Raw genomic sequence first — 24,895 nt, forward strand, 5'->3', positions numbered from 1 at the left:
TACTTAAACATCAAAAATTAAATCAATAATTCGATAACAACAAATCGATAATTATATGTACTTTGTTCGATAGTGTAATGTAAATCAAACGCAAATCCGAACATTAAGATGAAAATGTTTGCATTAGACTGTTATAAGTGTGTCATCTTTGAGATGATTTAGCAAAACATTCAAAACGAAGTCTTCTTGTAAATACGACAAAAACCACGTGGGCTTGGTGTCTTGAATCACATGACTTTACACTCCGAACGTGATGGGTTCCAGTACTGTCGGAAATACAAAAATCTTCAACCCACACAGACGACAAAATAGAAAATGACAGCTCTTTCGTTAGTTGCTCTTACTCAGCTCTGTCTGGTGCCTTTATGTGTGTAGGTCTTGTAAACGCATCATAACTGTCATAACATTATTTTCAGGAGTTTGTGAGATTACGAAGAGACACTGAAGGCAACAGCAACCCTCTGGTTATATGTAGTGGGCGAAGTGACCTCGTCTAAAGTGATGAAATTCGTTCGTAGGTGAAACTTTTACAGCAATATGTTCCGGTCTGATCAAATACTGGACTTCTCCAGGTACCAAGACTAAAAGCGGCGGAAGACCAGATCTCTAGTTATCTAACTGCCTTTGTATATCAGAGGTTGCACCAAATGCTACTTAGCTACACTGTTAGCATTGTAGCAGCAATCCGCCAATTTGAAGGCATCATTGAGTCCTACTCATAGTCTATATTCAGTCTATGATTCCACAGCGATCAGCAAAATGACGTCAGCGTCTACTAAAGTAAGTTCTTTTTACGTATGAACCACTGAGATGTTGTCTGTCGCCGTAGGAGTTAGTAAATGCCGGTCCGATCTGTATACAAACGGTCGAACCCCTCAGAGAGCCTCCAGCTGCTGCTCGCGAGAGCTATGCAGAAGTGAATTAAGATCACGTCAGTGTTGAGAGATTGATTTAGCAAAGTCAGAGTTCGATAACTTTTTCGAACACTGTTCATCACATATTGAACGGAAAAACTTCAGTATTGAAATTGGCCATGCTATGCTAACTTATATTAATCAATTAATTAAAAATACATCGAATCAGTTTATGCAGTCGTAATTGCCTTAAAATTTCTTCATACACTATATTAGGGCTGAACGATTTTTCTGACCGATATTGCGATTACAATTTGATTTGCGATATAATTTTGAATGTCAAACTTCAGTCCAGGATTCACTACAAACATGTAAAACATGTGATGGAGCATTATCATTTAAGAGATCATTGAAATATTAACTGCTCTATGTACTAATCCAAGGATGAGAATGAAAATATACGGATTCAAAATGTATTTATTTAACAATAAATGGTACAGAACATACATATAATGACATAATGAACCATAGAACAATTCTCACAGAACAAACAGTAGCACTACATTCACCTGCCTTCTTTGCAGTAACTTTACATCGGTCATATTGCTGCCTGTGGTGATTTTTCAGATGCTGATACACTGAGGGGGAATGACAGGAGGTTGACAGAGACAGCTGATTAAAACTCTATGGGATTTGTAACGGTAGAAAATGCAAAATACAAATACAAACCTAACTTAATGTTGGCTAGTTCATTCTACCATTTTCTCTGTTCTTTCTCTCTCTCTCTCCTCGGGTCAACCGGGTATTAGGCAACTTTATAATTTCAGTGGCAATAATTTTGCAACGGCCATGCAGCTCTCAGCAGGTAGAACATGACACTGGAGTGGAGAAAATCGGAGTGACTCACACTGAGCCAAGCCTCATCACCCCACATCAGTGTTGGCCCTCTCTAATGCTCTATGGGTCTGAACTGTTGCAAATCCCTGCAAGCTGCTAACAAGTGAAAATCATATAACCAAAAGAAGAGTGAAGGCTTTTATGGCAGCACATGTTGTCAGAATTGCATGTGAGAATTGTCATGTGGCTTGATTGTCCAAGTGTCTACATACTTTTGGTCTTGTAGTGAATCTCTCACACTAACTACGTAATTGCACATGTGTTCATGTCCACCCCTGGTGAATGATATATAATCTGTCACTGAGACCACTTTTAATCCTTGTGTGTGTGTGTGTGTGTGTGTGTGTGTGTGAGATAGGTTGGGGAGATCTTCTCTGCAGCTGGTGCTGCCTTCACCAAACTAGGAGAGCTCACCATGCAGCTTCATCCAGTGGCAGACTCCAGTCCTGCAGGGTAACACACACACACACACACACACACACACACACACACACACAAATACATACACATACACATAAATAAATACTTTATATAAATAAATACATCATATAACTTTATCTAACTACTACTTTATATAACTTTATATATAAATAACATTAGTAGTGAATGGCCATTTGAACATAAGCATCATCAAAACATCAATACTCATTTCATGCATTTCATTAACTGATCCAGCCCTTATTTGGATCCAGCCATGTTTAAAAAAGGGACTGTAAAATATTTAGAGTACTTTTTTCTTTTACTGAGTTTTGATTTTAAGAAATTCCAGAACACTCTCATCTAGTAAAGAACTGAGTTTGCCTATACTGCTGCTTTCCTAGAAGTACTTATAGAAATGCATTCCTGCACTAAGGAATGCTGGTCTCCTTTAACTGATCCGACCTATGTTCCTGTGCACTCAAACACTGAAAGAGTGAAGTGCAGATGGTGGAGCATGCATGTAAACAATATCCCTATAGTCCAGTACTAACAAGATTGGAGACTCAATTAATTGTTGCATAACTGCCCCAGAAAAAATCACTTTTGTGTCTGTACAGAAAGTTCATTATTTTTGTAAGCTCCTTAACAGGTAATTTGAAAGATTACAAAGAGTAATCCAAGGTATTCATGTTGATTTTGGTCTTTTTTGCGTGTAACATCAGATTAACATCAGGGAGAGTGTGTTGTAAGACCTGAAAATCAGCATTTAAGTGGGATATTGCCATCCAGCAAAGATAAGTCTATGAGTGTGTGTAGCAAGTTTAACACATGAAGATTCACTCAGTCAACATATTGACAAATGTACAAATAACCCTAACCCATAAGAATACTTCTGTTAATCTGGTATATATAAAAGGAATAAAATCAGTTCAGTTCCCATCCTTCCTCTAGTGGTCAGACGAAGAGCACAGTGAAGAGGAAGCTGTATGAAGATGGTGCTCTACCTCCTTCCTCTGATGGGCCTAAGAAGGTCATCAAAAAAGCCACGGTTACTGTTGCCATGAACACACAGGGCACTCCAGCCATCATCTCTGTGCCCACAGCTCAGGTTGTTGTGCCACCAGGACTACAGGGTCCCCCCACCGGCCAGCTCCCTCTGAAGAAACAGAAGACTGCAGGTGAGTCTAGCAACACTATTCAATTCATTTCACCTCAGTTTTATTTATATAGCACAGAATCACAACAAAAGTCATCTCAAGGCACTTTTCATACAGAGCAGGTCTAGACCGTACTCTTTAGAGAGAGACCCAACAGTTCCCACCATGAGCAGCACTAGGCAACAGTGGCAAGGAAAAACTTCCTTTTAAGAGGCAGACATGAAATTATTCTGTTGTGAATATTCCATTCACTTCTTCCTAAAATGTATGAATTCACTGCCCCAATGTATACTGATGTAGTTTGACCCAAACTAATTGTTTAGAAGAGGGGCAAAAATGTAGTAGTATCCAAACACTATTTTATTTGTTCTCATAATAATTTTATTAACTGTTGCTGTGCTAATCCTAACCCTAACCATCATTGATAGGAACACATATCATATCATTACATATCTCAAAATGATGATAGTGACAACATGGTTCACCTTGTTTAACTGCCAGCTTATGGCTCCTCTGGCTCTGGTTTGTAAAATGCTATATTTACTATATATATACTAATATATAATAGTAACAATAATAGGCACACGTATCAGAACATATTCGGTCAGTTATTTATCTGTGGAACTGATAATTTTTGTGGTGTCCAAGTCAAAATGTAACTGTGTGTGTGTGTGTTTGTGTTTGTGTAGATGTGACCCTCAGTGCTCTGAATGACTCAGATGTCAACAGTGATCTTGTGGACATTGAGGGACTGGGTGAGGGATCCAACTCCAAAAAACTCAACAACTTTGATCAAGGTGAAGTTCCTGAACAACTACTGACACACACAGAAGGTTAACATTCGGAGGAATTTGGAGTAGGGCTGGTTATAGGATAGGGATGTGCATGAATAATCGATTAGTTTATTAATCGACACGGTTAAGAGATTTATGTTTTACTTCATAGAGAGGTCAGGTTAATTGTCTTCACAGGAGTTGTTGTTTTAGTAGTTTCACGTCCAAAATCTGTTTGCGGGCTGATAACTGATCTGTCGCTAACGTTAGCTCACATTTTTTCTAGATGCTTTGCTTGTTTTTAGGTTAGGATTCCTTCAGTGTTCATTGTTCAGGAGGTTTTTGCTGGGAACCGAATTATCTACCAAGGCCTCATTGAATAAAGTGGTTTCATATAAAAAAACAAAACAATGTTTCTCTGTGATGCGGACACAGGACGTTGATTACTGAAGATCCACACGTCTGATGACAAAAATCTTTCATCTGGTTTAAGATTGGAGTTATAACATTATACAGAGTGACAGTGACGTGACTTGCAATATTAAGAAAGTAGTTGAGTGAAAATGTCCTATACCGTCCAGTGGATTTATAGTACCTAAAACGCTGTTGTGAGCCAGCTTTTTGGCCCTGAACTGTAGTTGGAAGCGCCCTGGTTTCATTCATTCATTCATTCATTATCTATACTGCTTTTCCATTAAGGGTCGGGGGGATGGGGGGCTGGAGCCTATCGCAGCTGACATTGGGCACCCTGTACGGATTGCCAGTCCATCGCAGCAACACATATAGGCAAACAACCATTCACACCTACAGGCAACTTAGAGTCACCAGTTAAACTAACTTGCATGTCTTTGGATGGTGGGAGGAAGCTGGAGAACCCGGAGGGAACCCACACAGGGACAGGGAGAACATGCAAACTCTACACAGGTCCTTCATTCATCTGGATGTTACTTTGACACATACCAACCACCTAACATTGTTTTAGACCAAGCACACACCCCCAATGGCAACAGCAAACCCAACGTCAGGGGCCTCTGTTCAGAAATGTCTCAAGGAACACGACAATGAGCCCAAGGTGTTGACCTGGCCTCCAGACCCCAGATCCCAATCTGATCCAGCATCTGTGGGATGACCCAGAACAATTCAGATCCATGGAGGCCCCACAGAGGCGCCAGCCCACAGGACCCAAAGGATCTGCTGCAAATATCCTGGTGCCAGACACTACAGGAGATCTTCAGAGATCCCATGTCCAAGCCCCAACAGGTCAGAGCTGTTTTGCCAGTATGAGGGGACCTGTGCAATATTAAGCAGGTCCCACAGGTACTGAATCGGATTGGGATCTGGGGAGTTTGGAGCCCAGGTCAACAGCTTTGGCTCTTTGTTGCAGCTTTACCGCATCTAAGCTGGCAACACGTTTTTTCACTAACCCAACACTAACATAATGTATAACATCACAATCCATCAAAATATAATCATTTGTAAGATGTGCCTTTATTTTGAAAATCCCCCAGCACGTCTTTCTTTGCCTGAGTGGCACACCTCCAAACAAAATGCAAGTGGTGATTTGATGAGGAAAAATGTTGCCTATATCCACAGGTGTAGTATGTAACTATGATGCAGGAAGACTGTACTACCTTGCTTATTATTACTAAGTTCTAAAAAAAATGTGGTTTGAGAAATGGGGGTAAAGTTAACACAATATCCTGCCTAAGTATGCAAATATGAATTTAATGTTATTTCAGTTTCTCTCTTAAATTTTAAAGCTCATTATCAGAATGTGGCACTTTATAGTGACAGGGGGTCTATTTTTATTAAAAGAGGATTGTTTTTCATTTAAATGTCTGGTTGAGCTCAGGAATAAAAATGTCTAATGGTATTTAAGTTGCTTTTTGTGATTTGATATAAATTGAAGTGATTGTGCTAAATCAGCACATGATATCTTCTCATTGATTGCTGGCTCCTGAATTGAAATTGTATTGTAGCAGACTTTGTGATATCGCCAAACATTGAATGGTTGTCCATGGAATCAATATAATATCATATTGTGATCAAACTTGTGATTTACACCCCTACTCACCCCTATTCACTCCTCAGTCAGTCAGTCAGTGGTTTTAATGTTATGGATGATTAGACTGTAATTGTGAACCCTACATTTAATTGTAATGGTCCATGCAGGTTAACATTTGTGTAAGGCAGATTTCTTTGAGAAGATGCATAGAGAAGAATAGGCACAGATACTTTGTAGTTGATCAACTCTTCATGAAAGCACTTTATTATTGGTACCAGGTCACATACAGTCTGCTCGTGCAACCAGAAAGATTGAAAAAGATGCACAGAAAACTTAGAGCATATATAGCCCAAGAAGTCACACAAATAACAGAAGATCCATTGTTCTACACATAGGTCATGTCCCATATTCGAACTGTAGTCATAAAACATATCATATTATAATCATCCTATAGTGCTAACATGACCTCTGGTCATCATGTACTTTTACTTGTCGAATTAACCATTGTACAGAATATGGAGACTAATAAGAAAGTGCTGGTCAGTTCTAAAATCATACTATCAATTTGCTACATCGTACAGTATAATATATTTGCACATCAGTTTTCGCTTTGTCACTATATTTTGTGTCAAGTCTGATATATCTTAGCCATAGTCATTGTCCATAAACTATTAAAAACAATTTAGTGAGCCATTTTTGACTTAGTCCTACACACTCCATCCTGCTGCCTCAAATACTTACTAGAGCACCAAATGTGGATTAATCCTTCACTGAAAATAGGCCTCAACAAATAGATGATTTTCTCCTATTTGTGTAATGTTTGTTAAAAACAGCAGTGGATATCTGTTTTGGAAAATGAAAGATGTTAGTTTGGTCTTCTCTTGGGGCACATAATGGAACTGTACAATTTGTCTGTGTGTGTGTGTGTGTGTTTCTCCATAGATAACCTGAACTTGGACTCCAGCCTCATCATGAATCCCAGTGACCTGCCTCTGCTCTCCCGTTGACCTTTCACCTCCTGTGAATTTCATACAAATGATGGACAAAACTATGAAAAAGGCTGTAATAAAATGGAACGATCCTTTGTGCCAGATGACCCTGACCCACCCACATTGGAGTAAATATAGCAGGACTGAATATTGTGTGGGGTCATGCAGTCAACCCTATCCCACTAACTACCTGTTGGCACCATTAGAAATGTTTTTACTGCAAGATATTTTCATTTTAGACCATTTTCTCTCTTCTTCGTTGACATTAACTTTGTTTGAATGTCCAAAAAAGTTCTAAAATTTATAAGAAAAAAGATAGAGCAGCCAGGAAAACAACAGCAATACAACAGAGAAACCTTAGCTTCATTGACAACAATGTTGTATTTCATGTTGAAGTCAATCTTGGCACATTTTGAAATTATCTTTATTAACAGATGATAACACAAGGGTCGTTAGAGTTGTTATTAATTAAAGGTATTTAGTACAACAAAGACATTCTGCAGAAATGCATAATTGGATCCAATGTATCTTCAATATGAATTGTCTAAATGTCTTCATTCCTGTAAACCTGCCCGCAAAAGCGTATTGTGGTTAAAAGGACACAAAGAATCAGATCATTCACTCGATTTTTACATACCAGTTAAGACTAGTGGCATAGTTATCGTAATTATTTTCTTGAGATAAAACATGTTTCTGTGGCGAGAGTACACATTTTGTAAGACAAGATATTAGAAACCTTAATAGAGAATAGGCCTTTTTTCACAGATTAAGAAATTAGTTATAAGTTTAGAAATTTAGAAACCCTCTGTCTGTACAAAGACAGTGTTGGAACAAAGTGTGTTACTACATCCTGTTTGGTCAGGGATTCGTCCTACAGCAAGATAATGAGCCAAAACATTAGAAGAACAGAACTAGATGGAAGGTTCACATGATGGGGGAGCAGGGACCAGACTTTAACACCCCATGGTGCTGGTTTGGGATGAACAGGACAGAAGGGTGAAAGTAAGGCAATCTACAAGTGCAACACATTTGTAGGAATTTCTGCAACAGCGTTGGGAGGAATTTTCCAAACAATGTTTCATTTCCATTGCAGAAAGAATGCCACAAGTGCATTCGGCTGCTGTTTGAGTGAAGAATATAAAATTTAGGATTTAAGATTCATTTTTTTAATGTATCACTTATTTTTCTATGCTTTAATTTCACAGAGACATTATGCTATGTAAATTTCAGTAACAGCTGGAAAAATGGAGATGTTCTAAAACTTTTGGCCAGTAATACAGCACATTCCTTTTTTGACACAGACTTGTAACATTTCTGTCACAAGTTGTGGTTTCAGTGGGAAGTATGTGCTAGATCTTTTTCTTGGCAAACGACAGCCATGAATTCTAGGAGTCTTGTTGTCATGATGCTACAGGGACACTCTGGGCAGATGAATAAATTGTTGTTTGTGGGCTGTAGAGGTGTTGGAAAGTTTGGATAAAGCCCAGCTGGTGGTTTCCCCACATAACCACATTTGATTCCATCTTTGCACAGACATGGAACTGATACCCATCAACTCAACAAGTAGGCCAGTAACATAAAATGTGATACTTTTCCTTTAAAAACAATATTTACTATCTGGAGATTACCTTTGAAAATATTATCAGCTTTACTACCAACATTTTTGGACTCAGTACTTGATCATTTATCAGTGCAATAACCATAATGGTCATAAATGCTGGGAAATATTCACCTGATGAAGTATCAGTATCATCATGACATCAATCCATCTATGTGAAAGTGAAGTCAAATATAAGATCATTGTGGTTCTTATCCTACTCTATTTCTGTTTCGAAGGTCTAATAGCAATAACCCATATTTATAGCAGACTTGCATATTAAATTAATTGTGGAAGTTGAAATGCCATGAAATGCTTTCCGTTAACATTTTATTTACAAACTGTTGGCTCTGGTTTTGCCTACTGTAGCATTTAACAGCTTTGTATATTTTCTATTACTACAGAGAAATTTCATTCAAATTCAAAGCATGCTGTATTTTGCATAGGCATTTTTTCCCTTTGAGGCAACCATTGGCTTCTATTAAATTCAGTATAACTTGCTCAAGTTTGGCTATCCATTTTTTCAAGTTATTAAAGTTGACTACAGTTAGACTTGATGAATCTGCATTGCACTGAATGCTGGATGATGATGCTGATAAGTCAGGATATTTATGTATTCATAACCACACAGTAAAAACTTACTCAACCCATTCTGGTAAATATCTAAATCTTTTGCTGAAAAGATATTCTATACAGCTTCATGACAACTGTGCAGATCCCATCCACAGATGAAGACCTTGAGGTGTGGTAGAACGCGCTAGTGAAGCTAGAAAGCAAACCTATTCCTAATATTTTTTATTTTTAAAAAAAGGTATGCATGTAAGATCTTATTGAATTTATTGAGATATTGATATTTGTCACTCAGTCCTATATGTATCAATACATAACAACAACATAACTTTGACAACACAATCAGGTTTTAAGGTTTCAAGAATTAATTGAAAATTGCTGAAGTACAACCTGTGGCTATGTGGCAGCACACATAATAACAATAATACACAATGGTAGAATGGAATAGATAGTATAGGTGGTTTGTGTTGTCACACTGGCATCATCCTGCAGTGGACCACAGTATGTGTCTAACAGAGGATCTTTAGGGGGGAGTCACTTGTGTTAAATCAACATGCTTTTTAATGCAAGTGATTTGGAAACTGATGATTCTTTATTCATATTATTCTCTGCTTATTTATCGAACTATATTTTCTACTGCTGGAGACCAAAATAACCTCAACACAATCATATTTCTACTTATTTTTAAATCAAGTAAAGTCATCTCCTCTTCATTGGTTCATTTTGGCTTTTCTTGCAAAATTCAATCTGCATTTTTTTTTTTTGTTTGTTTGTTTATGTGCAACTGTTCTTAAGAACAAAGTTTGAGATGCATGCTTAGTTAGGAAGAATAATCCTTAAATGAAATCATAAGTGGAAGTGGCTTTGACAGCTGGCCACCAGAGGTTTTGTTTCACACTCCTTAATTAGTTTAGTATAAAGACACAGAAAGAACAGAGTTTGTTTTCCAAATACTGGGCTTTTATTACAGTTTAACAATCATTATCCAAATTGTCAACCTAATACCTGATGTTAAATAATTACTCTGTGCAAATATATAGTCATTGGATATAGGAAAAATAGAAAAGGTACAAATACATAAATATACATTAAAAAATATATTTATATGTTGTAGGAAGATGGAGAGGAGTGTATGTCTGACAGGAGCAGCACATATCATACTGGCAATGCAGAGAGAAATACCAGTAATGATGTGCTGCTATAGCCTCACACACACACAAACACACACACACACACACACAATCATCAATCCACATCATTTTGATTTGTGTAAGGATAGATATGGTTTGACAGTCGGTCATGGTTTTAATTTTAAAATAAAGTCAAAAGGTCCACAAAAACTCTTACACTGAAAATATTTATTATATGATACAAAACTCTCTCGTGATATTCATGTAACCTGTTCTCCATCATGTTTGAGATGCAGCAATCCATTTCAACAAACTGCTCCATCTGTAACTTAAGTGTCTTTTCAGTGGGGCTGCAACGTATCTCAAGATTTAACATGGATAATTCATCTTCTAGGTGTTTTCATTTATTTTAGCTTAAAGGGGCTGTTTCTGTAGAAATATTACCAACAATGTGTTAATGAATGAAGTTTAACTGTAACTTTAGGTGCATCTCTAAAACCTTTACTGATGACTGAAGAGAACTTCGTTTACAGTGACGGGCGTGGCAGTCAACTTTTTACAAGGTTTTGACACATCCACCTCCTGGGGAAAAAATGTAGTGCAGGTTGTTGCTCCTTCAGTGATTGCTGACACTTGGGGCCAGTATGATACTCAGTCATAATCAGGCTATTATAAGCACTGGTACCCCTGCACCTGCACCATACTTAGAGTAGTTACTACAGCACAGCTAGAACAGATAAACTGCAACTCAAGACATTAAAGCAAAATGTAAACATATAAACTTCTATTAGAATGACCAAGGACATTTTTGCTTATTTGACATCTGCAAATATTTCTTTGTAGTATGTCCCTACCATTAATTTTCATGATTCCAAATATTCTTTAGTTTAGGATGAGCTTGATTATTTTATTTTTAAAATGTGCATACAAATTAGTTCTATGTATTCTAAAATTAACAGCTAGCTCTTGAATAATTGCAGTTACTGTAACAACAGGAACTGATACTACAGATTGTTGTATCAACTCTGCTCAGTTAGGGAAAAAGCACAGTATGTAAGCACCAGGTCAGCAGCTGTGTTTTGGTGCTAAGATGCCTACAGATACTACATTTATTATTGTATTAACCATATTAACATCATTAGATTATCATACATCTGTCCTTGTCCCCTCAACACTAAGTATTTTTATACCGTTGTGATGCTACATTGAACATCAGCTTTGACTACTACTACTAGTTAGCAGCTAATCAGTTGTTCACTGACTATGCAGAGCTGATTTTGATTTTGGACATGCTTTGCTCTAATATTTTAATAATGGATGTCATAGATTTACTTCATTTTTGTGTGCACGTTAATAGCTCAAGACCACAATGTAAGCAATTCAAGAACAGAAATGACTTATTTGAGTGCAAAGCAGTGTCATTAATAGGAAAAAAAATTATAACTTATCTCATATAATATAGACCTGTTGATGAAAGCACACATCCATTATTGGCTTTAGGCATGGGCCAGTATGAAATTCTGACGGTGTGATAACCTTTAAGCAGTTACAGCTCTAGTACTTAAGTCAAAGTCTAATTCTGCAGAAAATTTGTACTTCAGTGGGGAAAGTGAGTGATGTTAGCTAGTTAATTGTTATCTATGGCAGTACAGTAGCAAGTCTATACATGCAAACTCTTGTAGCTGTTGCATACGTTCATTTCAAGACAGCGCCACCTCTTTGCAAGCACAACTTGCAAGTCGGCTGACCTCCCTTTTCCAAGTCACAACCATGTGTCTTCTTTCTATACCCAAAATATTCCCACACAGCCTGGTGGTCACCTCATTCTGCCACCATGAATACAGGTAGCTTGAACAGAGCTGACTACTCGCGCGAACCCGAGGAGGAGGGGTCATGTTGAAACTGGTAACCAGCCCATTCCTAATTGGCTTATTGGCATTATTGGCTGTTGACTTGGGTTTTCAATCACTGCTTCCATTTATTGAGTCATTTGCACAGAATTCCACATCAGTACTTTTTCTACTGTACCATATGAGCCCTAGTGGCCTAGTGGACTATGAACAGTCGCTCACAAGAATACATACACAGAAATATGTAGTTCGGGTCCTACAAATTGTCATTTCAATGAACTTGATTGACTTGGTTCATTTTGCTACTAATTTCATCAGTGCCATTAATAGTTCAGAAAAATGATATGAGTTTATGGGGGTGGTGGTAGAACAACAGTGAAACACACTTCTCAACTGTTCCCCTATTTTAATAATGAATGTTAATGGGGAGGAAACAATCTCCCTGCTGATAGCTTTTATGAAGGTAGTAATATACAGTAGAACAGTCGCGAGCTGAACAGCATTTTAACCCTGTCACTATTACCCACTGCATAAATCTAAGAGAGTTCTGTGGGTTTACACGGGTTATTAACAGGTTATTAATGAGGAGGTTAAAAAGAGGATGTTTTGTGTTGTTTGTTTGTTGTTAGTTGTTGTTTTTGTTTTTTAAAATATATAAGGAAAAAATGCCCACCTTTTTTATCTTAATTTTTTCAAATCCTATTTTCTTGATGCTAGTGTAGTAATTTGTCTCATTTTGGATTGTTTCATGATAAAGACACTAATTTAAAGAACATTCCTGTAAGTGAGAACTGGTGGGATGATATGATCCCACAGAAAGAAAACTGAAGACTAAATAGGACATTGTTGGTCAGTTACAGGAACAGTGTTGTGGTTAAAGGTTGACCAACGCGTCAAGTTAACACACTCACTGACTGATGCAGGGCTGATAACACACACCAGCAATAATAAACACCATCAGAATTTGTGATTGGTATTGTATTGGCCTATTTTTACAATACCAGAGTAAATACTTCGATTTTGCTGAGAATAATGTTTTTGGCTGTTTTTTTAACAAAAGAAACTGTACTTGTCACAGAGAATTAGAATTTGGAAAAAAACTGTAAGAGCTACACTGATGTATCAGATGACACAGTGATGCAGATGAGACTTCTCACACAGCAGAAACATCACACATACCCACATAGACAGATGGGCTACCTCTGACCTTTAAGAAGAAGAAATAACAAGAGTTACTTAAGTCACAAGTGTAAGACATGTCAAGTGTGACTGGGAGCAGCTCCCAGTACATTGCTGGGAATCCCAGGGCTCACAGTGGCAGCACATAATGATTTGGAGTGATTCAGCACATATCTGCAAAACATGATGTGCTGCTAGAGCGCACCCTGGATACACTTGACACCATGAATCCATTAGATTTACTGCCTCAAACTGCACACACTCACGGGGATAACACATCAGTCAGGGAAATGGGGAAATTCATTATATATTAATCATATTCAGATGTTATGATTTTTTAATCCTTTTTTCTCTTTTTTTTTACAAATTTTCCCATGTTCATTTAGATACCTAATACTAATTGCATAATTTACACAAAACATACCTTAATATCTTTATGTGACTGTATGAACAATAACTGCATATTGCTTAAAATAGGATTTCTCCATTACATTTCATGTAATGATCTGTACCAAATGACAGAATTAATCAAATTATTCAAAGAGGTTGATCAACCTAGTTGATCACAGTAGTTTTGAATGTTCTGTATTATTTGTAAAGGAAATGAACAAAATGGTTGAAGAGGACAAAATGGAGGAAGAGAAAAAAAATAGGAAAGACTAGAAGTAAAGTGTCAATGAGAAACATTACTTATTTGTTTTGATAATTATTACAGAGAAATGCAATACAATCTGCAATTATTATTATTATTACAACTGTAATATTTTAAGACAAACTGGATTTATTATGTATGTGAAATATACAATATGCTCACTTTATCCCCATGTCAAAATTCCTGTTATGTTACTTTCCAGAAGATACAACTATTTACACCAAAAGATACCAAATACAAAACCTCTTAAGGTCTGTGTAAAGCTAATTCAGAGATTGGTCCCTAAACACATTATTTATGCTAGAAAATAGTTCCTGAAAACATGTGAAAAGAACTATGTATTACTGCATTGTGGAGTTTGACCGTTTCACAGTTTTTCATCAGTTTAATTTTCAGGATTTTATGGGTGAGTCTGAAACGATGGGTCGATGACACACTGGAGCCACCACTCAGCATAACCCTGCCCCCACATACTGTAATCGTTACAAATATTAACACTGCATTAGCATCAGTGCTACTCCTGCTCAATTGTGTGTTATTATAAGTTTGGCTAGCTAGCTGTGCCGTCGTCCCTCAGATGCATCTTCCCTGGATGCCAGAGTTTGCAGAACAGCTCGGTCGATGCCTTATTTAAACTTTCAAAGGCAGTGAGAGGAAGTGGATAAATTTTGTGAAGAGCCACACTGTTGGAGAGCTGACACCTGCCTTTTCAGTGACCATTTCACTCCGATTAGTTTTACAAACTTTCACCGGGGAGACAACAGGAATTCACTGATAATCCAGTGTCACTTTACAATGAGGCCGAACTGACCATCTCTCTCCCCGTCCTTAACTCTCCTGCACTGCCAGCATTGCTCACTACCTCTCTCTCTCTCTCTAATGTGTGTGTCCTCTTGAAGACAAGGACTCAAACTGGTTAAAGTAAGGCAGTAACACATTTGTTGCCACACACTAGTTATCATAAAGTTAGTTTATTATTAGTGTGATATCATTATACTTTGTTTTCCAGTATTAATAAACATCAGTAATATGACTATATAAACAGTGCGACTTGTTTCTTGAGTCCTTGATAGACAGACAGGCCATTTGATTAACAAAACTGTAAATTTCTACTCATTCCAGATCAATAAGAAATTGTCCTGAGGCTCTGAACTTGACTTTGGCTCTGCTAGCTCAAATATGCATGGAATAAGAATGCTAGCATGGAGCTAGCAGTGTGCTTAGTGTCACTGTGCTGCAGCATTAGAGTGGGCGTGGTTTCAGCGCCCTCAGCAGACACGCCCCCAGCGTCTCTGAGCAGAGAGAGTTCCTTATTTTGTCATTATTTTGAAACCTAATTTTATATATTTGCCGATTTGTTTAACCATACAAATTTAGCTGGGTGGTTAATAGCACATTTGGTGTCAGTCAGTGGTGTGACTGACTCAGAACACATAAGTATTATTGCTTTACACGAACTTTGCAAACTAACGCAAACATTTAAACAATTAAAGATTTCTAGGTATGAAATATCACTATATTCTATCCATGATAAACCAGTGGGCCACCTGCTTAGAACACAGTAGAAAAAAGGTCATAATGAAAATCACCATGCTCATCGAAACACAAGAACACCAGATCTAAAGAGCAAAAACAGTTAAACAACTGCAGTATGTCATATCTTCACACAGCAAAAACATATCTTAATGTATATAATGTATACTTTGTTGTTGTTTTTTAACAGTTACAAGAAGTTCCTAAACTATAGTGTCATATTTATTGATTCTAGTGCAGTGTTCTAGATAGAAACATATGAGCAGCTCCATTCCTCAAACCATCCAAAATGTTTGTAATAACAGGAAAATGATCAAGAGGGACAGTGTGAGAAGCTGAACAGCATCTTACCTTCAGGCCTGCAGAAGGTCACAAATTACACACTGGAAGAAGAAAAGATGAGTTAGTGGGAGTGGGGGCTTTTGACAGGTCATGTGTTGCTGATGTGGTCCTTGGGACATAATCCAGACTGATGCCACATACAGTAGTTTAAAAAACTATTGTTTCTTGATCCAGCTCTGAGGCTCTCCATCCTTAGACACAACTGTCACCTCACTTTGTTACTTAATCGACTCAGTGGGCTGAAGTGAAAGGGACCTTAGTCTCTCATATGTGTCAGAGGAGAGGATAAGAGAATCTGAGGAAAAAGAACAATCCAAGTCACACTGTAGGAATTTGCCTAACCTGCTTGTGTTATATTTAACTTGCAAAGATTTATTTTAAAAAATATTCTCTCCACACTGCTGAACACACACTCATCACAGAAAGCTTCAGCTGCCACCAATCATTATTTTATTCAGCAATCGACTAATTACTACTTTATTGATTGATTAATCATTTTATCTATATAAGAATTCAAGTATTTGTTAAAATTAGGTATTTAAATTGCTTATTTAGTCTGATCAAAGATACTGAGTCAATGGCAAAAAAGCAACAAGACCTCACACTGGATAAACTGGAACCCATTTGAATCAATCAAAAAATGATCAAAATTAACAAAACACAAGAAAAGCCTGAAAATTGATCTGATTTTAGAAGTGTTGTTGTTAGTTACAAGGGTAAGTATCCCATCAACTTGAGTATAAACAGCCAGTGAAAATAGAACTGAGGCATGTGAGCGGAATGGAGTTCCATTGTGATTACAACCAAACAAGATGAAGAAGGTTCTAAGAGGAGCACTGTCAGAGCACAGACTCAATGACTACATTCAATGCTGGTAGTGAAATGAATGGCAGTATACGTGGAGTCTGTTCAGCTCTGGTACATAGTTGTGTAAACAAGAGGAATAAAACTGTTGACTTTACAAAGTAGAATATAATGTATAATTTACAAAGTAGGGGTGGGCAAAATGGGTAAAATTTTCTGTCAGAATATTTCTGATTTCATATGGAAATATATAAATATTATGTAACATATTACATTTTCTGGAAAACCAATTAACTAAATAACCTGATATGACTGAGTCTGTTTTGGCTAATTTGGTGACTTAAACACCTTACTTAATTTAAGTAATGCAAAAATCTAATCATCCAGTATTATCATAAATCAGGCTTCCATAATTTTAAAAATTAATGTCTCAGACATCACACTACAAACTACAGACAAGGCTACTACAAGGTGATGACTACAGTGGAGCTTTGAATCTTTCTTTTTTTTCAATGCCAGGTGGTGCCAAGAATCCAAGAATACAAAAACTGAAAGATCTGTTGATATTTTTTGCTTGAAAATTGCTGGAAATTCATTTTCTGTTGACCATCAATACATAAATCATAATTTCAGGATTAATATATACTATGAATAGGATGCAACTGCAATCTTGGAGCTGTCCTGTATTAGGCTGCAACTAATGATCTTTTTTTTATTGTTAATTAAGCTGCCATTTTTTTCCTTTCTTAAATGTTTGTTGTCTAAACTGTCAGAAAGTCATGGAAAATGCTTATTTTACATTTCGAGAGCCCAAAGTCATCATTTTCAAATGTTTGTTTTATGCATCTAACAATCTGAAACCTAAACATATTCACAAACAATGATATAAAACACCAACAAAAGCTGGGAACAGATTTTTTCATCCTAATTATTTATATCTTTCAATTAATCATCATTTACATAACTATTGTTTCCGCACTGAAATACAATATATACAGTATATGTGGTGTAACTGCTGACTCAAAAGTTGTGCTGTCACTTTCTATCTGTAAAGCTGAAATAAAGTTGGAGAGCAGGAATGAGGAGGGAATCATGGCCTGTAAGCACCACATCTCACTTGGTGTACTTAAGAGTTTTAATTTCAGAAAAGTTGGATTAAAGTAATGAAAAATACTTAAGTACATCAAAAATTCGCAGGAATTTAAAAAGGGAGGTCATCATTTAAGACAAAAATTAACTTTACAAAGTAAAAAAAAAAAAAAAAAAAAAAAGCAGTGTAACTCTGTGCTGAGGCTCCTGGACAGCCATACGATCACACAGTCAATCAGAAAGAGCTCTGCTTAGGGAAGGTTATTAGATTTGAAACAAGAGGTCATGTCATCAGGGAGAGCAGTGACAGACAAGCGCTAGATTCAGACCCATACTTCTAGTCCCATTCAACGCAAAAAAAAAAAAAAAAAACATGAAACAGAGAGAGAAGTACATAGAGGAGGGGGTGAGGGAGAGAAGGAAAAAAGAGTGCAACTAAAATTGTGGTGGAGGGAAAGGAAGAAAGAGAGAGAGAAGAAATGAAGAGCTGAGAAAATCTTTCTGTGGCCTGCTTCTCTCTTCATTCACAGCAACAGAAGCCATTTTAAAATGCTTTAGAGAGAGAGAGACAGAGAGAGAGAGAGAGAAAAAAAAAGATTCACTTACCGTCTGCTGCAGAGACCATAAACAAAATGAAGGAAGGTCTAACTAGCCCTAACTACTGATGAACTGGAAACACTGGTAGTTATCTGACCACAAGTCCCCCTCACCTTCTCTCCCTTCAGTTTCTGCGGATGCTCTTACCAAAAGGCCAGTGTCACAAACCAGACATCAACTAGTCCACAGTTATAACTGGTCCTCAAAAAATAAAAAATAAAAATAAACAACATGCACACACACACACACACACACACACATATATACTTATGTACACACACTGCATTTAGGCTACAGGGTGACACAGATATTCAAATAAAAATGAAAAGAGGAAAAACGGTAGGCCTAAAAACATCACAACAACACACACACATGCTATACATACACATATCAATGGGAATATACCCAGACTACTATAGTGACAGGGAGAGAGCAGAAAAAAGGCCTGTTAGGGGTTTCTGGTTGCTCCTGCTTCTGTTCCTAGTAAGAGGGGGGGGTGTCAGTGGTGTCAGGGGGATTGGGTGGGGGGTCTCTGGTCCCAGTCCCAAAAATTGGCCCCCCAAAAACTGAGTATCCCCCCCTCATCCTTCCTTCCTGGCCCCTCACATCTTCACCTCCTAGCTATGTGAATGTGTGTGTCCCAGTCCTCCTCAGTGCTGCCTGCTGCCTCGCTGGAGCCCCAGCTACGCACACTGAGACAGTGAGGAGGCTCAGTAGGCATAAAAACCTACAGGGTTGCAGCCTTTTTCCCCAGCCATCACTTTCTACAATACAAATCAACATTTTTGGGGTCACTGAAAAATCTGAAAAAAAATCAGGTCAACCTCATGTGTTTGTGCGAGACAGCTGTCAAAGAAGGGGTCTGTCTGACCAACCATTAGTGAGTAAAAAATAAATTTGTGGAAAGCGAGGGGGCTGCTGCTCTGCGCCGAGCGCTGAGCTGTAAACCTGCCAAGCTGCTCGGCTGTCAGACTGAAAGAAAAAGACTGAGGAGACAGGGAGGGAGGAGAGGGAGGGAAATAAAATGAAGAAAGTGTGGCTCTGAGAGGAAGCTCTCTACGCTTTCACTCAAGGAAGTTAAGAAGTCTGCTTTCATGGGTAAAGTTGCAAAATAAAAACCATAAACTACAGCAAAGACATGAGGGAGGCGACTGCAATAGGCTGGCTTTTATACATTGAGACAGAGAGGGAAAGGGCTGAACAGAAACACAGGTAGACTGGCTTTAATGCAGAAATATTTTGTAATTACATTGATGACAGGGCTCAGTTTGTCTGATTTCTCATGTAATTTGGTCATGAGATGGGAGACAGCAGCAGGGAGGCCGGCTCTCAGCTCAGAATGTTGAAAGTGCTGCTCTCAAAATACATTGCTTTACCAGGACACCAAAGCCCTGCCCACCCCCTTTCTGTTATGTGTGCATGCGTACCCACAGAGAATATGAAAACAAATGAAAATGAAAAAAGAAAAAAAAAAAAAAAAAAAAAAAAAAAAGACCAAGGCTTTGCTCTCAGTTTGTTGGCTGAATTCTAACTTTAAAAAAGAAATCCTCACCCAGGCATAAAATGGACTGATTCCTGCAGCATTTCTAAGTTTAACACTAGTTACCACCATGAAACTTCCAGGGAGGCCCCAAAATACAGAGCATTCTGATTTTACTGTAATTCCAGTCACTAGAAATTATCTCACTTACACACTGTGTAATAATGACCATCAGGCTTCAGACTAACACCTTCCTATGATTCCAGGGTATAAATAATGTAAGGTATAGCATTAAAACTGCATAGTATTATGCATGGTGTCTTACATTTCTTACCAAGATTTGAACATTACCAGAATTTATACCATAAATTTGTTGTAATCACAAACTGTTACTGAAAAGTTTAAATTAAAACCTGTGATCAGATTCTCAGACTTTTTTATTTCACATTTTAAATGAATATTTCCTTATTTGAGTCAAAATTTACTAGTAACTTTATTCTGTAGTTCTGTTTAGGTGAAGTTCACCTATGTGTCTTAAGATAAAAGTAAAGACTGATGCAGTTAAAAACGTTTGGCTTTTTTCTGTGAAAAAGAAAAAAGCTTTTGATAGAAAAACAACAATGTTTACACAACAAAATATTTAATGAAAAAAGTAGAATTTGGGGTATCTGTATCAAAAATCATTAAATTGCAGCAGTATAAAAATATTTAATTATCAATACCTAGCTCTAGCTTTGTGCAGCATTTAAGTTTAATCTGCTCTTATCCCTAATGATTAAAATTAATTGGCAACATTTTTGAGATTAATTAACAGTTTAAGTAATTTACTGAGTAGAAATGCTTTTCTCTGTTTAGTATCATTAGAAACCAAATATCTGGGCCGGTTTGACTGTTGATTGAACAAAAGAGGTGATCTAAACATGCTACCCTGGGCTCTGGAAAACTGGGATGGACATTTTTACATTTTAAATACTGTTTTTATTTATTTATTTACATTTTATAGGCTAAATAATTCATCCAAAATATGAGTAGGTGCAGCCCTAATCTGCTCAGTAGATTTTTTCCTATCCAAATAAAAAGTATTTGATTTGTAGACATTTGTAGTTAAATGCCTCTCACAGCTAGCGTTCTAACATGTGGGTAAACTGATGGTAACATAAAAACAAATCTCAACAATTTATGTTGAAAAATATAATGTAAGCAATGTAAAAATGCTATTTCATATTTTGGATTGGCCAGAGTGAATCAAAAAGCTGCTTCTGTGACAGTGGAGTGATTGGACTACTTGAAAGCTAGATTTCACTCTATATAGTCTAATTTTCAGCACAGACAGTTCATAATATAATAAAAGAGCTTTAAGAATCATTTTAATCTGTCCTTATTTATTAATTTTAGAGTGTGCTATTGAATGTGATGTTAATAGCACTGAAATAAATCAACAATTAATCAGTTAGTCAGTTGACATGAAATAGACTGGTGATAGTTTTGATATTGTCCAATAAAAATCCCACAAATTCACTATTCACAGCTTGCTAATGCAAGTTTCTGCTTCATTCTCTGATTCTAAATTGCAGTTTGAGAATTTTGGATCGTTCAGACAAAGTAAGTTATCTGAATTCAGATTTTGGTTGCTCTTGTGTTTTGTAAGTTGTGATAATTGTGCAATCCTTTTTGACTTTTTATTGAAGAAATCTGTTGATAAACAATAGCAATCAATACAGTAATTAACAGTGAAGATACTTAATAGGTGCAGTCCTTGAAAAGCCATTTCACTTTATGTAATGTAACTTTAGTGTACTGTACAGTAGTTTTTATCACAAAGTAAGTGCACATTCTCTGAGATACAGTATCTTATAAGATATAGTCAAGGTTCTGCTCAAGGTTTCTACCTCTTAAAAGGACGTTTTTTCTCTCCACTGTCACCAAGTGCTGCTCATGGTAGGAACTGTTGGGTCTCTGTAAATAATGTAATAGACCTGCTCCCTATGAAAAGTGTCCTGAGAGAGCTTCTCTTGTTATTTGGCGCCATAATAAATAGACCTGACTTGATTTGTCTGCTTGACTCATCCTCTATACCTAGATAATTTACCAAAAACACCCAGTAAACCTAAATTCTAAAACTCAGTTAAAATATCTCTAGAAAGACAGGGGACATTATATACTGCCTACACTCAGTAAGTCAATTCAAATGGTGAGATGGTGGTATTTGTACAGTACATCAAATGGCAAGAATGCATATCAGATGCTAACAACCAATGTCTAAACTGAATAACTGCTGCGTATATGAACTTCTTTATGCATTCACATATCAGGGTCCCCTAAACACACATATTATTCCACAGACCCTTATTTTTCCTTCTTTCCTTACCTTCTCCCCTGTAGTTAGGCTAGCTATGTTACTGGATTAGTTTCTACTAATTTATAAATAAACTGTGCCATTACTTTTTTTTTTTTTTTTTTTTTTTTACATCTTACTAGAAAAATTCACCCCCCAACATGAAACCAGCCAGCCCCTTTATATGGCTCACTATACACTGTAATATCTGTAAATCTATTTTAAAACTTATGAAAGGGTCTGACTTGTCGCCATGGTGCCAACTCTTGTGCCAGCAAATCAACTTACACGCGTTTATAATGTGACGCTTAACAATGTATAGCTATCCAACAACAGCTTATAATGGCTTACTAGCATAATTAGCGTTGTAAGGGTGGATTCGCATCTAAGTGACTGCAGCTACAACATCGTATCTAGCCAGCTATTGAAATATGTCGAACTGTCCACAGTCTACTAAGAATGTAATAACAGGATGACAGACAGGGGCGAGTGTTCGGTGAACTGCTGAGTCAGTGGGTTTGGCTAGTAAACTGACGAGTTTGTCTGAGCTTTTATTTTGCACAATATAAACGTAAGACAGTCCAGTTTTGCTTTGAGGTTAAGACTCAAAGGAATATACTGTTTCTTTTTAAAACAATCACAGTGTAAATTCGAAGAGTATTTAGTCTGAGTAAACGGTCGGAGTGGGCTGGGGTCTATGGGGAGGGGGCTGTGACTGGGGGAGTGTCCGCCTCCTTAACTTGCTCAGTTATCTCTTAACACCCTTTGTCCAGAAATATAAAACAATTCCTCCTAAGGTTAGCCTATATTGAGAAACAGCTTAGAATTTTTAATCGACCTATCGCCACGTATAAAGGGATAAAGCAGAAGCTGTCCGACAAAAGAGTCGTGTAAAGCTTTGTTTGCAATGCGAAAACAGTCTTTGTTTCAAAGGGCACTTCATTATAGCCTAAGCAGGAGGTTACACAGTGACTTTCTACAGTAACATCAAATCCAATAAGAATCAGTTCAGTTTCTTTCCCTAGAACTATAACAAGCAAAAATGACAATGACGCAGCCATACATGTAAATAAAAACATAAATAACTCAGTACTTGACATATCGTGAAAATCTATAAAATACTCAATGACTGAGTTGCTTACCTTCCGAGGAAAAACTGTCCAAAACAGAAATTTTGTTGCGATATCCTCATCTTACTATAATTATGAAAAAAGAGAGATTAAGTGATGTGTAAATGTATTTGAAGCCGGACTCTCATTCTGTGTCAGTGGAGAATTTGAAAGTGGCGCCAACTGCTCTGCTCGTCAGCTCCCCACAAAGCCGTCACACACACACAAAAAATAAATAGAAATTCAAACGCGCGCGCAGCAATATTTTATCCTTATCAAAATGTGCCTGTCGACCAGTGCAATCGATCCCTGTTGTTAGTTATGAATAATGTGGCTCCTGTGATTTTTATTTATTTTTTTATGTTAAATTAAAATAACCCTAAGAAGCTTTTCTAGGCCGCGGTGCAGGACGGGATATTGTGCAAGGCGGTTGTGTTTTGAATTCCTAACCGGTCACAGGGAGGAGGGCAGTGTCTCCCTCTGTGTGTGTATGTGTGTGTGTGTGTGTGTGTGTGTGTGTGTGGTGTAGCGCGCGCATACCTTTGTGATTACTTGACAAGTTAAACTTTGTGCATACCTAATGCAAGTGTGTGCATGTGCATTATTAGCATCAATGATATATAATATAATATATAAAATACAATAATACAAACTATGTGGTATATATGGTTTTGGAATTAGTCCTGAATGAGGCTATATGAGTTTTTTTTTTTTTTTTAAACTGACTTAACCAGCAGGCTTCCTTAAGTGTCAAGGATTGACCACTCAAAGCTTCACACTACATGTCACATTCACCCATTCACACACATTCATACATCCATTCTATACATGGTAAGTGCTCTTTAACACACACATTTATACACTGATGACACATCAGAGGCGATTTTGGGGTATCTTGCCCAAGGATACTTGCATGTGGACTGGATGGTGGCTGGGGATCAAACGCTGACCTTCTGACTGGTGGGCAACTACACTACCTCCTGAGCCACAGTAGATAAATGTAAGTGGTGGATGTTCCTGTTTTGCAGACTTACACAGCTGAGCAGATATCTAATGGTTCAAAACACAGAAAAAACTCTGGATAATAATTTCTTTGGAACCTAATGTATTGCAGATGCCCCTATATTGCATTGCACTACATGCATAATTCATTATAGGAGTTGCTCTAATCCTCCATTATGCATTACAATGTAACAAGAGTTATTATAAGTGGTAGACGGTGCCTGACAGATAAGAAGAGGTAAATTTATTTTTAAAAAATCCTAGGTGACTTTAACCAGAAACAGAACTTAAAAACTAAAGCTGTTCTCTAATGATATACAACAATATTGCATGGTAATGTGCTGTATACACTGGCAGTGCTGTAAGGTGTTCTCTTAAAAAGGCAGCATTGAATATGGGCTTTTTGCTAGGATTCAGAGCAACACCAGGGTCTGGATTCAGACTTCTGTCTTGCACTTCCCATGTTGTAGATGATATGTGGTTCTTCTGCATACCCTAGTGTTCTTCAGCTGTCCAAAACAGGTAGATTGG

General features: G+C 37.3%; 1 protein-coding gene and 1 long non-coding RNA gene across 5 annotated transcripts; one reads left to right on the forward strand and one right to left on the reverse strand.

Moving 5' to 3' along the window:
• Positions 1–430: 430 nt before the first annotated feature.
• Positions 431–9,192, forward strand: zgc:92664 (uncharacterized protein LOC436695 homolog). Of its 4 annotated transcripts, none has more exons than XM_018693902.2 (5): positions 431–780; positions 2,110–2,204; positions 3,105–3,349; positions 4,018–4,125; positions 7,049–9,192. In XM_018693902.2, the coding sequence occupies exons 1-5, from the start codon at positions 760–762 to the stop codon at positions 7,111–7,113; spliced, it is 534 nt and encodes a 177-aa protein (XP_018549418.1). In that variant the 5' UTR covers positions 431–759; the 3' UTR covers positions 7,114–9,192. The 4 variants fall into 4 exon arrangements, with proteins under 4 accessions (XP_018549418.1, XP_018549420.1, XP_018549419.1 ...); XM_018693904.2 differs by having other exon boundaries at positions 438–780; positions 3,123–3,349; XM_018693903.2 differs by lacking the exon at positions 431–780 and adding an exon at positions 1,526–1,555.
• Positions 9,193–10,200: 1,008 nt separating this feature from the next.
• On the reverse strand, positions 10,201–23,771 carry LOC127143250 (uncharacterized). The gene is made up of 2 exons (XR_007814540.1): positions 23,396–23,771; positions 10,201–15,989 (listed from the first exon to the last, which is right to left on the reverse strand). It is a non-coding gene; the product is annotated as an uncharacterized LOC127143250 (long non-coding RNA).
• Between the last annotated feature and the right edge of the window lie 1,124 nt (positions 23,772–24,895).

Source organism: Lates calcarifer, linkage group LG14 (assembly GCF_001640805.2).
Source record: "Lates calcarifer isolate ASB-BC8 linkage group LG14, TLL_Latcal_v3, whole genome shotgun sequence".
In the NCBI taxonomy this organism is placed as follows: Eukaryota; Metazoa; Chordata; class Actinopteri; family Centropomidae; genus Lates; species Lates calcarifer.

Bases quoted from the DNA above. Each gene is read 5' to 3' on its own strand.
- zgc:92664 (XM_018693902.2), top strand. From the start codon at position 760: ATGACGTCAGCGTCTACTAAA. The intron at 781-2,109 runs GTAAGTTCTTTT...TGTGTGAGATAG, and splicing joins TGACGTCAGCGTCTACTAAA to GTTGGGGAGATCTTCTCTGC. The intron at 2,205-3,104 runs GTAACACACACA...AAATCAGTTCAG, and splicing joins GCAGACTCCAGTCCTGCAGG to TTCCCATCCTTCCTCTAGTG.